The 14,030-nt window shown below is 37.0% G+C and overlaps 1 protein-coding gene across 2 annotated transcripts in view; it reads right to left on the bottom strand.

Annotated features, from left to right (window-relative positions):
* ANGPT1 (angiopoietin 1) overlaps nt 1-14,030 on the bottom strand; it is a 246,360-nt gene that overhangs the window by 98,071 nt on the left and 134,259 nt on the right. For both annotated transcript variants that reach the window (XM_058564788.1, XM_058564786.1), the window contains exon 2: nt 3,208-3,363. In XM_058564788.1, the coding sequence (XP_058420771.1) occupies nt 3,208-3,363 (156 nt within the window). The remainder of the gene's footprint in view (nt 1-3,207; nt 3,364-14,030) is intronic.

The following is a 14,030-nucleotide window of genomic DNA, read 5'->3' on the forward strand; positions in this document are numbered from 1 at the left end:
AGCAAGAAGTTACTTATCTTTATAACATCATCATGTGAAAGTTAGGGCGTCAAAATATATTGCCAAACCATTGACATGAGTGTCTAAAATAACCGAGGACCTTAAATCAGTTTTGGAAAGCAGCACTTACCAATATAAAATAAAGCACAATGAATATGGGAGCAAAAACCTGGGAGCATACCTGGATACCACAAAAGGATCTACTGGTTTATAAATGCTTATTACAAAAGAATAAAGTATATTGAGATTAAGGATTAATTCAGGATTCATTCTGTAAACTTGGCCCTGTATCAGGACTTGAGTGCACTCGAATGGTTATGTCTAAGTAGAACATGTCCTACTGCAAAGGTTCAAAAAAGCACCACGTGGGTATATATTCGCGTGAAAAAGTTTGGAGCATCACAGCTACAAATAGCACAGACAACTGGAAGACGTTGAAATGAAGATGTAAAGAACACCCAGGATTCACTTCTTAAGGTAGGACATAGTTTGTCTGAGCCATTGTCTTCCTTCTTCACCTTTCTCTCATTGCCAGTTCTGACGGATTTGTGATTTTTGAGATGTTTTCCCAGTTTTTAGCTATCTTAAAATTCTTCTTGGTTCATCTAATAAACTTTCATTGGCCTTTAGTGACTATGTAGTTTTAGCTGCTCCGTACAGGGAATAATTATTTTTTTCTACGAATTTTCTGTACTATTTTCCAAAGTACTTCTCTCTTAACCTTAAGAATAAAGAACAAGGGGCCCGCCCAGAGGCGTAGTGGTTAACTTTGTGTGCTCTGCTTCAGCAGCCCAGGGTTCGCGGGTTCGGATGCCAGGCGCCAGTGCAGCGCTTATCAAGCCATGCTGTGGCAGCATCCCATATAAAGTAGAGGAAGATGGGCAAGGATGTTAGCCTAGGGCCAATCTTCCTCACACACACACACAAAAGAATAAAGAACAAGCTGTTATCTCTTAAAATCTTACATGGCATGCATCTTAACAGTTTTGAGATTAATATGCTGACAATGGAAACTTTTTTCCCCACAACTCCAATTCTTAAGTGGAAAGAGAACAAAAACAACTCAAGAGATTTTTAGGGATGGAAAAAATAAAACAAAACCTTGCTATGTATATCATAAAACTTATTATAACAGAAATGCATAAAAATTTTTTTTTAATTTTTTTTATTTATTTATTTTTCCCCTAAAGCCCCAGGCGATAGTTGTATGTCATAGTTGCACATTCTTCTAGTTGCTGTATGTGGGACGCGGCCTCAGCATGGCCGGAGAAGCAGTGCGTCTGTGCAGGCCCGGGATCCGAACCCGGGCAGCCTGCATTGGAGCGCACGCACTTAACCACTAAGCCACGGGGCCGGCCCTGAAATGCATAAAAATTTTAAATGTTCAATCAAATAAGGTAATATTAATTGTGTATTTCAGCTTTTGAATATATAGAATGCTTTGTAGGAGATGGTGAGCATTCTGTTCTAATAAAAAAAAAAAGAAAATACACTCACATTATTTATATCACTGGAAGCCAGTGCTCTTACATCACCAAGCTTGCTCAGTGGGATGATAAAGGATTATATAAAGTCTCATAATTTTTAGTTATAATATGTTGTTTACCTTTCCCCATCCCCCATGGTTATCTGATGATAGTGTGTAGCAAAAAATACTTTCCAAGTCTATGTGATTTATTGCTCCAATGTAATCCATTAAGTTTGCATTCAGTTAGTTAATTTTTCGTATTACTAATGGAGGGGGACAGAAAAGGAAAGAAATGAGTATGCCTCAGTTTGAGTCCCAGATTCGATTCACTAGCTGTCTCAAGGTGAGAAAATCAAACTTTCTGACTCTTGTCTGCTCTAAATGGTTTCTAAAAAATCATTTGTACAAGGGAAAATGGTTTGTGTAATATAAAATCCTCTGTCCATATAAATCATCCTTGTTATTTCTCTTTAAATACCAGCATATGATCTGTGATGCCATTAATACAAATGAAATAAAACAGAAATAAGGTTGCATCTTATTTTTGAATTTATACTATTAAAATAATTAAACAAGAAGGCTACTAGACTGAGGTGGCTCTAATGCCTTGGTAATCTACATAAGCAAACTAAAATCTAAGCCAGAATCAATGTACTTGAATTCAAGAAAATGAAACTTAGGACAACCAATCACAAACAGCCAAGGAGGCTTTCCCAAATAAGGCAACAACTTAAGCTCTAGCCATTCAAATAATTTTCTTGCTTTGCTTCTGCATCTCCTCTATTAAAACCTTTCACTTAGCTCCTACAGTAGAATGCTCATTACTACTTTCCATTGGCGCTGCCCACTTCGAATTGATGTTTGCTCAAATAAACTCTTGAAAACTTTAATTTGCCTCAGTTTATCTTTTAATAATATATTTCAGCTTTGATTCTAGAAATCAACTATACTGAGATAGAATCATACTCTGGGTTTCAAAATGGTAACTGGAATAACCACTTCCGCAGTTAAAAGGGGACCAAGAGATCATCTTCTGGTCATCAAAAATGATATTTACATTGAACTGTAATGGTAGGTTTGTGACAGTGATGATCAAAGGGAATTTTACTGATTTGTACATAAATAAGTACAACTGTACATAGATAAGTATGCTATCGACCATGGTAGGGTAACATTATATATATACATATATATATATATATGCATATATATGTATATATGGAGAAAGTTTTAATTGACTTCTCATTACAAAATCATGCTGAATGAAAAAAAAAGCTACACACATTCCTGATCAGTTTATTTGGGATTTTCCTTCCTATCCACTGAATGCACAAAACCTTTGCAGGTGCCATTACAGCTGGAGTAATACCAGAGACAAAACAGGACAGGTCAAAAATGTACATCAAAGGCACCAATTTGACCCAAATGGTTATTTTGTTTGACACATATCATATCACAGTTGGTAGCTGCGGTGTTTATTTGAATTTAAACGCTGATTAAGTCCTTTGCCAGTCCTGTTTTTGCAAACACATACAAAGCTAAATATACCAACCCTTATTAAATCAAAAGAAACATGCATAGCGTGTCAGGCAGCCATTGTTGTTATTATCAATAAACAGAAATGTATATGTTTTCCCAATCCCAATGCTGAAATGTGCCTTGTGTTTATGCAGTAAGCTAAAGGGAAAAAAAAAAATCTTCCTGAGTAAGAGTTTATCGACTCCGGCCCAGGGGCGTACCTGGGTCTCAACATCTGTCAGCTTCCTGGTCTGCTCTGCCGTCTGAGAGAGGAGGCTGGTTCCTATCTCGAGCATAGTGGCCGTGTGGTTCTGAACTGCATTCTGCTGTATCTGGGCCATCTCCGACTTCATATTTTCCACAATGTAATTCTCAATCTGCAAAAGATAAAGGACAAAACATACTACATTATGAGCAAAGCCTCTCGGTTGAAGCATGTAATATTTACAATGACGAAACAAGCTGGCAAATTAGCCATCCGGCAGGGATGTCTGTCCTCTGCATCTTCAGGAGTTGGGGAAGTGGGAGCAGAGCACATAGGGATCCAGTTGCTAACAAACTCCTAATATATGGACAAATATATCTTCCAAATCACAATCATAATGAAAACCTGCACTTGGACAGTGCTTTCTTGTCGACATCATCTCATTTAACCCTCACAGCAAAGATGTGAGAGTGAGGAACAGAAGGCCTCATTGTTCTTTTTATTTTACAGCTGAGGAAACAGAATCAGAGAAGGTCAATGAGGAGCCCAATGTCACCCAGCAAGAATACAGCTGAGTTAGCATGATAATTTAAATCTACATTTTGGTCCTCTGTTCTTTCCATTACACCATATTGACCATTCATCTCTGAGAAAAATTCAGCCTCCTGCTTCCATTTCTGTAATGATAAGTAAAAGACCATGTGGGGTTAGGGGAATAGGACAAGGAGTGCGAGGAGGGCAGATGCCCAAAACACAAGCCTTTAAGGGAATATTAAAGTATAGGAAACAGCATATGAAATGAGCCACAGAACCTCAGAGCTAGCTAAAACCATTCTCAGTGCTCCTTTGCAAGCTCAAAAAAAGGCACTGAAGGATAGCCCATTAAGCGGCATTTGCCCTTCTTGCCATGGGTAACATTTAGTCCTTTACGGTGCCATCTTAGAGGATACTATGATTGTAAAATAAATGGTACCTAGGGGCCAAGAAGAATTATTAAGTGACTTACTACGAGGGAGCCTGTTAGGCACCTGGGAGAATAAAGCTAAGCATATGCACTGCTTGAAAAATACAGAAGCAGCCTGCACCTCCCTGTCAGTGCACTTAATTCTCCCCCACAACTGCGTGATGACTGCAGTGTATTACTCAATTACACATATGAGGAAATTGCATCCTAGAGAAGTCAGGTCCAAGGCCACACACCACAAAAACAGCTAGACTTGGATTTGAGTGCCGAAGTCCTTAACTTTCATACCAACACTCTTAACCATTTGATAGTTCTGCCAAGTCGTGCTACACAAGCTGGGTTCCAAATCATTAACAGCTACGTGATTTTTCACTGATGCTAGTGAACCACAATATATCTACTCTTCTCTAATCCATAGTAACATTATTATCATGTAATAAATATAGGCTAAAACTAAATTCCCCTTTGTAAAACTTTGGCAGTTCACTTTAACACCATCTCTTGCTTATTTCTACTTATCAAACATGAATCTGCCTCAAGCTAAAGAAAATGAAAGGTTATAATCAAACTCATATTGTTATTAATAAATTCTGACTTTCTTCTTGGTCAGTATAAGGTAACTTCCTTTCATCCTTTATTCCCATGCAGACCTAGGGTAAAAAAATTCAACCTACAAAAATTTATTATAAAACAAATAAAAAATAGATTAGAATAAATATATGGAAATTATCTTAACAAAATGTAAAGTCTCTAGGTCAAATTTGGGCTTTATTCCAATTGAACTAACATATTTAAATAGCAATGGAAGGGTAGGGGAAGGAGGGTAGTCAGAGTATCAGACTCTGTTGTTTGGGATTCTGCATCAGATATTCCCCCTTTTCCTAATAACATCCCTTGACCTTCTTTTGGGAAATTACCCTTTTCCCTGCAGAACAAATGACCTAGGTGGAGTTGTCCCACCCTAGCTTCAGGAGTGCGTGCATGTTTGAGCCTGACAAATCAAAATGTTCTGCTCTTATTTAGAGGGAGTGAATTGTTCAAGAATGGAAAGACATTGTAAGGAAGGCCATTAAGTGTCACTTCTGGAGTTTTGTCCAACTATTTTACAAAAGAACTTCTTTGGTTCTTTTGTACTAACCTCTGTGGTTAGTAAGCTGGTAACATATATGCCTGATGCTGTTGCTGCCCCATTTTGCCATTACAAAACGAGAGCCAGCCTAAGAATGAGGCCAACTCAGAAAAATAGATAGATGATAGATAACTGAGTGATACAGATAGAAGGATACCTTTAGAGCACCTTGATCCAGTCACGTTTTTGGCCAGATCCACTCTTGGACATTCAGTTGTAAATTGTGTGATCTAATAATCTCCCCTAGAGCAGCTTGCTTTTTTTTTTTTTTTTTCCTACAACAGAAAGAGTCTTGACTAATACGTTTGACGGATGTTTAGCAAACAAAGCCTCAGACAGGCAAACGTTAGCAGCACGTTCTTTGCTTGTCCAGGGAATTTGGGGCTGTATATGAACGTGTATATTCTAAAAAATAGGAAGTAAGTCTCCATCATGGAGATGATATCTGTCATTTACAGCTGACATTTATCAATTGTCTACTCTGTGGCAGGCACTGAGCTAAGTGCGTTCCTTTTTTAATAGCACTTAAACTTCACAACTTAAAGTGGTAGGTGTTATCATCGCTACTTTATAGGTGAGACTATTGAGGCTTAGAAAATTCACAATAACTTACTCAGGAACAAACAAGAACTCAACTCTCAATGCCAAAACCCATGTTCTTAACCTCTAACCTATTCAGTTAGCACTACTTATGCATTTTATTATGTAGCTCCTAAACCTTGTCTATTTGTCAAAACTACATGGAGGGCATTTTAAAAATGCAGAAGGAGGTACAAAACACTAGGACTCTGTATCAGAATTTTCAAAGTATATACTAGGGAACTGTATATTTTAAAAAGCTTCTCAATGTAATTCTGATTGAGGCCAAGACCAGTGCTTCAAGTGTGGTCCATAGAATTAACTGCCTGCATGAGAACTGTTTGTGAAGTCTGCCATGAGACAAGGAACTTTTGCCAGAATGCAAATTATTTATGTTGCTAAGCACACTATTTAGTTCACTTATGCAATATATATATATTGGAGCAAGACTTTCTCAATGAAGAAAGTGATGCTCTAATGCTTTAATTTACGTTCTTGTGCAAGCTTCTTACCTTGCTCGCAAAAGGACAACAATTTCCCTGAGTAGCGGTGATTTAGAGCATCAAATTTATTCTGATATGTCAGGTTCTCTGCTTGCCAAGAAATTTCAAATAACAATTCAGTTTCCTATGTAGATTTCCCTCCTGAGAGAGAATTCACTAATCAGTGAGCTCCAATACAGATCGGCTTGATAATTACACATCAGTTTATTATGCAGTTGGTAAGTGGGAGTCAGTTCCCAGACCTTGACTTGCTCTGGATGTAATAATAATCCTGTGCCCCAGTCTCCACAGAGGAGGACACCCTCTGGCACTGGGGGGACTACATCAAGATTCAGCTGCTTGGTGATTCTATCTATATTAGATCCTATCTATCTATTCTGTATTATGGTACTTCTTTTTTAACTGTAAAAGTTAACACCAGCAAAGCAAAATAACTGCTTAATGATGGCGTTCATCATAAAGAGCTTCCCAATTCTGCTGACCCTGTTGTAGAAATAAAGTAGTTCTCCAACCTATACTAAAATGCATATTTGGGCTGTCATGATGAGTTACATGAATATAACTCTAGTTAATTATTTTTTAATCAAATAGGGCTGCTTTCTCTAGGAGTAACTGCCTTTTAATGCAAAAGGTAATGGCACATTTAAGTAGCAAAAACCAGATGTAGTTGATTTAAAGGCTGAGGAGGGAGGCAGAAGTCAAATATACAATGTGTGATTAATAAGGAGGACTACTTTCATCTTATCTGTAAACATTCCTCTGTAGATGGATAACTGTGAAATTCATCTTGATGTGCCATATCAGCCAGGTTCAGGAAAGATTTGTAGCAAATTTGATTGTCTTCATCTATTCCCCTACTGGTTTTAAAAGTATGTTTACAGAACATGATGGCTTCAATATTTTATAAACACGTAAGATGTAAATTTTAAGCTTAGAAGTTGCTGACCACAAGAGCTGATGAACCATAAAGTAGGAGACTCCCAACCTGAATCATAAAATGATTTGACTATACTGCCACTCTCAGTGTCTGACTTAAGTTTTATAAAGCATTGGCCAAAAGGCTAGCAAGAGGATGTAGGATGTGATTTGAAATGAGATAAGGAACAATAAATGATGATTTTTAAGCGAGTAAATAATGTTACATTTGTAAAGTGATTTAGTGTTTACAAAGAGCTTTCATATACATTGTCTGACTTGATTCTTACACCAGCCCTACAAGAGGAGCCCTGACTCCATTTTATGATTTAAGAAACAGAGGCTCAGCGGCCGGCCCCGTGGCTTAGCGGTTAAGTGCGCGCGCTCCACTACTGGCGGCCCGGGTTCGGATCCCGGGCGCGCACCGACGCACCACTTCTCCGGCCATGCTGAGGCCGCGTCCCACATACAGCAACTAGAAGGATGTGCAACTATGACATACAACTATCTACTGGGGCTTTGGGGAAAAAAAAAAAAAGGAGGAGGATTGGCAATAGATGTTAGCTCAGAGCTGGTCTTCCTCAGCAAAAAGAGGAGGATTAGCACGGATGTTAGCTCAGGGCTGATCTTCCTCACAAAAAAAAAAAAAAGAAAGAAACGGAGGCTCAGAGGCCTTGGGTAACTTTATAGAAATGAAAGAAAGGACTCAAATCTATCTTCTGATGTTCCACTAGCCTCAAAGGTGTAGGAACTGCTCTGTTGGATAGGTTGGCTGGTTGGTTGACTGATTAACTGATTGATTGATTTCATTTTTAGCCAGCTCATTGAGAATTCATTTACTTATTCCTCTGAGAAAAACATGCATCATTAGAGCAAACTTTCACTTTGCTTCACCACATTGGAGGGCAAGTCAATTTGAGGTGAGTTGAGAGGCTCTAGGGCCGGGTATGTGGAAAGTTTACTTTGCCAGCACTTTTAATACAATGGGTCATTAAAAATCCCCTCAATAGTTCTTCTATTGTTTTTTTTTAGTATGTAGCTCATAACATGTTTGTTGTCTTCCACTCATTCTATTTCTTACAAACCATTGTAAAATGTAACAAAGGGAATAACAACAACAACAACACACTACTACTAAGGCAAGGTACACAGCAGGTTTTGCAAATATGTAACTCATTGACTCCTCATAATGATCTAGGCACTGTGTTATTTTTCCTCATTTCACTGAAAAGAAAACAGGCTTAGGGAAGTTAAGTAAATTGTCTATTTTCACACAATGAGTCTATGGACAAGCTTGTACGTCACTTTGAAAGAGGATAGATGACCCCACAGATTGTGCTCCATTCCAAAGTGTAGTCACCCACCAAGCACAAGCACACTACCACCAACGTCACAGACAAATTCTGGTAACACACATTGTTCATGTAAGGAATATACAAAATGAGGGCTACAGAACCGATTAGGTGAAACTTATTCAAAGAGATAATTTTTCATTTTTTTATTTAATCATTTCCACACTGATTGATGGCTTATAAAACCCTGGGAAATGTTATAGGTGGTGAGAAAGCAAATATACAGTCAACTATGTGACTAGTAGCATTACTAAATGGATAATAATATTTTTAAGAAGTCAAAATTATCAGCCATTTGTAGTTCACTCAGAAATCGCTTGGCCATATCTTTTGCCATAGTAGAGAATTAATGCTTCCATTTTCCATTACAAGAGAGAGTTTTGGGAGAGCTCCCCTACCGGGCCCTCAAAATTCTTGCTGCTTCATGTTCATGAGAACCAAAATCTGTGTGAGATTATGACAAGTCTTGCATGTGAAATGCATTCTCTATCATTTCACTTCAAGAGATCACTTCAAGGGATCTCTTAAATGAGAGCATATCTTAAAGCACAGAGAAGAGAATTTCTCCACGTAATTCTTAAGAAAATAACATTTTAAGCCCTATAAAAATTGACAAAGGCATTGTTCACTTAAAATATGTTGTAGATTAAGTGGATTTTCGTTGAATGTTGGTGCATATGGTATTACTCAGTTATGACAAAACAACCATGAAATAAAGTAAAAGAGTAAATATGGGAAAGCAATAAAAAGGTAAAACAATGCAAAAAATGCCTTAAATGTTAACATTTTTATCTAATATCACTGTTTCATAAATCAGTGGCAATATTGAAAATGCAACTATATCTAGGTTTATGGCTTATAAGAAAAGATGGCTGAAGCCAAATATATTATTTGCAAGAATTTCTATTATTAGCTCTTTTACCAGTATACTTCTTATTCTACCAAATGGAGAAGTATAATCACCTTTTTAGACAATTGATCTATTTAGCTGACATTTGAAACAGTTTCTGTACTGATATGCGTGACATAAATCCCATTTATCCTTTTGGTATCTGAAGGAACACTTAGTATTTATGGAAGAAAGAAAATCATTAGAATAAGCAAGCTGGAAGAGACATTAAATATTATGAGCTCCAAGGATCTTGTTTTATAGATGTGGTGACTGAGGTTCAGGGAGGTTATAGAAAGCAAAGTGAAACAACTAATTAATGTCAGATGCTGGGTTGTGGCCACTCAGTGTGTGCTTAACATCAGTAGACTGAGCCAACAACAATGGCTGCTGGTATTGTTGGCCCACTCCACATTTCTTTCCCTATTCCTTGCTTCCTGTTACTTGCTTTACTTCTGCTGGCTCCTGATTTGAGGCTCCTCTTTCACAACACCAATTCATGCTCCACCAGTTTTTGGGGTCTTGACTTTGCTTTCTGGACTCTATCCTTGCTTCCCAGCACTGATGCCCACCAAGTGCTCCTCAGTCATTAAACCTCAGCATACTCCTGATTTTATTTGTCCTATGCATTACCCCACAAGTGGCAAAAATCAGGACCAGACTCTAAAATTAGTTCAAACTTATTAACCCTGCATCAGTTGTATTTGATCCTAGCAGATATGTGATAAATGCATCCTATGTATTAAGCCTAGTGCCAGATATTACGAGTACAAAGAGTTGAGTCTTGTCGGAATTAGACACATATTGATGCATCATTTCACTAGAGTTGGTAAATACTCTGATAAAGTTTACCTCTGACTATATTTCTTCCTATAAGTATTCTTATCTCTGTTTGATAGGGAGAAGCTCTCAGCTACTGACATTAATAATGTGAGCAGACATTTGTTACATCACCTCCATTGGAGTAGTAGCAATACCTGCTTTGAGGCATATGGAGAAGCTAAGCTATCAAGGACATCCCAGAAAATCCCATATGAACAAATTCTTCTGCAATCATTTTGCTTGGTTATGACTCTTTTAAGACCACATTTTTGTGGTTGCCGAAAGTTGCCAGTCACGTATAATGCCCCAGAGTTGGGCCAGGGCCCAGGAAAGTCATTCTCTTTTCATATTAACAAATGAGATGTTTCCTGGGCCAAAACACATTTTACTAGCCTCTTTTTTACACCCACCTTCTCTTGCCCAGAAAGTCAGAATCACGAAACTTTAAAAATATTTATGTCTGTTTAATTTTTCCCTTTACATTTTTTAAAGGCAGTTGGTATAGAAAAAGCACACTCAGCAAGGAGTCAGTTATTTGGATTTTAATCCAAGTACTCTTGTTGACTGACTCCATGAACTTGGGCAAGTCACCTAAGCAATTTGGGTTTCAGATTTTCATCTACGAAATGAAGGGCTAGGTTAGATTCTTTGTAACATCTCTTGAAGCTCTCAAATTACTTGATTTAAAACTTGCTTTATAAAGAACAGGATTCTGCAAGATTTTAGTTTTTATTTATTATAGAAAATTGAAATATGGATCTATATATCTATGTCTATAAAATATATAATACATATTCTTAATGGCAGTTAGGAAACTGATACAGGAACACAATAGGAAAGCCCTGGATCAAGTCTCTATAGCAGGCACATCTGTTTTAAGATAAAGAGCTAGAAGCTCTGATTCCTTCCCATTCTCCCTACCACATCTCTTTATTCTCACTGGCACTGACTTAGGTCAGACTCTTGTCATTTTTCTTCTAGATTTGTTAGTGGCCCCCTAACTGGTCTCCTGATTCCAGACTTGCTTCCTCCAATCTATCATCCATGGCCTAACCAGAGGGATCTATCTAAAACACAAATTTGGCCTGGTCACACTACTACTTAAACTCTTTCAGTGGTTTTCACTACTTGCAGATAAAGTCAACACACCTTAATCAGCATAGAAGACTCTTTATGATCTGGACTTGGCTTCCCTGCATGTACCTTATGCTCCAGACACACGAAATTATTTGCATTTTTCCAAACATACATTATTTTCTTTTGCTTCCATGCCTTTGCACATGACTTTGCTCTGACTGGAATATTCCTTTTCCACCTCATCCTCCCTTATCCTGTTTTTGAAAACTCATTCAAGCTTTTCCTCCTCAAGGAAACTTTCCATGACTTCCCTCTCTGTAAGACCCTTCCTTTGTACTTCTAGAGCATCCTGTACCTTTTTTCATAATAGCATTGCCCACCACCCCAGCATTAGCTCCTTGAGGGAAAGCACTATCTTGTTCAGCTTGGTTTCACTTAGTGCCTGGCACAGAGTGGGTCCTGAATAATATTTAGATAAATAAATTAATGCATTAATGAATGAATTTGTGTATGAAAATACTAACAACCTCCAATTGTGAGCTTAGCCTAATTACATTTGTTCCTGAAGGAAATATCATATTACCAATTATTAAATGATGCCTTTGTGAATGTCACTGGACTAGTGTAAAATGATGTAAAAGTAGATAAGTCTGAAGACAAATATCCTCACTTAGCAGACCACATAACCCCATCTTGTCTTCCTGTATCTTCTCTACTTTTCTTTTCCCAATTATCTCTGTTATGGGTTATTATTTAAATTAAGTAAAATTCAGCAAACACACTGAAAAATAACCACGTGTAAATCACTGTGCTATACAAGGAAAGCAAAAGAACAAGTAAAACTTGATTCTAATGATCAAGACTACTTATAATGCAAGTGTACAAATGTCCTGCCTGCCTGCCTGATGGGGTAGGATAAAACAAGCAATGAATCCTCTAAATGAGGGAATGAAGGAAATCTTCCCAGAGGCAGTCCCAAATGAATATGTCAGAAAGGGCATAAATTTCTTATGTCTGCCTTAATACACAAAAATGTAGCCTGGAAAACCTGGAGGATGAGGGGATAAAGAAGGAAGCCAGAAAGACTATGACAGCATGCAAAGAGCTGTGTTTGCAGAGGCAAGATGACTTTCCTGACCACCTCTTGGAACGTGCTGTTCAGGAAATAAAGAGATAAATCAGTCAGAAGCAAGGGCGTGTCATCGAGGCCACACACAGGGCAAGAGCATGCTATCAAATTTTTAATGTGAGACTCATACAGAAGGCTTAGACAGATAATTTCTTTGTACTTTATAGTATTTTCAAACACACTAAGCATAATGTTTACCTCTTTAATAACACATATAAATGCATATGTGTGTATGTGTGTGTGTGTATATATATACATATATATATATATCTTACAATTTATACCTTATATATATATGGTCTATATATATATATATATATGGTGTGTGTGTGTATATATATATATATATATATATATACCTTACTATATTACATGTATACACATGTATATGTGTGTGTACTTGCACACATATGCTTTCACACACATATATTACCCTACTGCCAACCTATGTGTCAGGTTCTATATTCGTATTTTGTGGTTCGGTTCATTTCATTGTAGGTTTATTTCATTAGATATCCATTTAAAATAACCAATGCATCATTTTCCTTTGGGTGAGGTATATTTTATGTCAAAACAATCACTATAGATAATGCCTGTTAAACAGTCACGGACAGCTCCAGTATTCTGCCTAGCAACCAAGAAAGCTTTTTTCCAAATTCTGAGTATACAGATGAAAGAAAAAATGGAAAAAGCACAAAGCAACTTCATACACATTGTTTTTATATTAACAAAAGTGATAGTTTTTAAAATAAAGAAGATATTATTTCAAACAGAAAATTCCAAACATATCTTTCTTTAATGTAATGCATTGTAGTCTCTTGCTTATCTGGAATGAAATTTAACCCTTGGCATGCTACATTAAATACATTCTGGTTCACTTAAAAAAAGAAAGCTTTGACATTTGAACTGGAGACCACCCCAGCAGACAGTAGGTTGTGGGGGATCGATGGGGTAAAAGAGACTCTCCACAGGCTAGTTCTAAGAAACACCTCCTGCAAACCACCTTTTTTTTCTCCTATGACAAATGACAGTGATGCAGAAAAGTAGCTTATTATGTTCATTTTTTTAAAGGAAACCTGCATTAAATGAAACACTGCAGGATTATGCAATTTAAATACTCAGTAGATGATATAAGATACATAATAACAGAAGTTCAAAAACCTTCATAATTAAGGGATTTATATATTTTTCAGGAATACCACTACTAGGTAGAAAATTGCTATCATTTTACTCTGGTATTTCATATGAAATTGTAAGGTATTAGCACTTAAAATCTAACCTCATTCCAATAAAACCCCTCTGTTAAACATTCTGACTTTTTAAGCTGTTACATTTCCATATATGCTGCTTCTTTTCTGGAAATAAAGTGTTCTATTCATCTTTCTTCTCTTCTGTAATATCTCTTAAGTTTATGTTCTTTTTTTAAATTAACTTTCTTTCATCTGCTTAAACAAGGCAAAATTAATGGTAAAAGTGTGTG

Source organism: Diceros bicornis, chromosome 21, assembly GCF_020826845.1.
Source record: "Diceros bicornis minor isolate mBicDic1 chromosome 21, mDicBic1.mat.cur, whole genome shotgun sequence".
NCBI classification, from domain to species: Eukaryota; Metazoa; Chordata; class Mammalia; order Perissodactyla; family Rhinocerotidae; genus Diceros; species Diceros bicornis.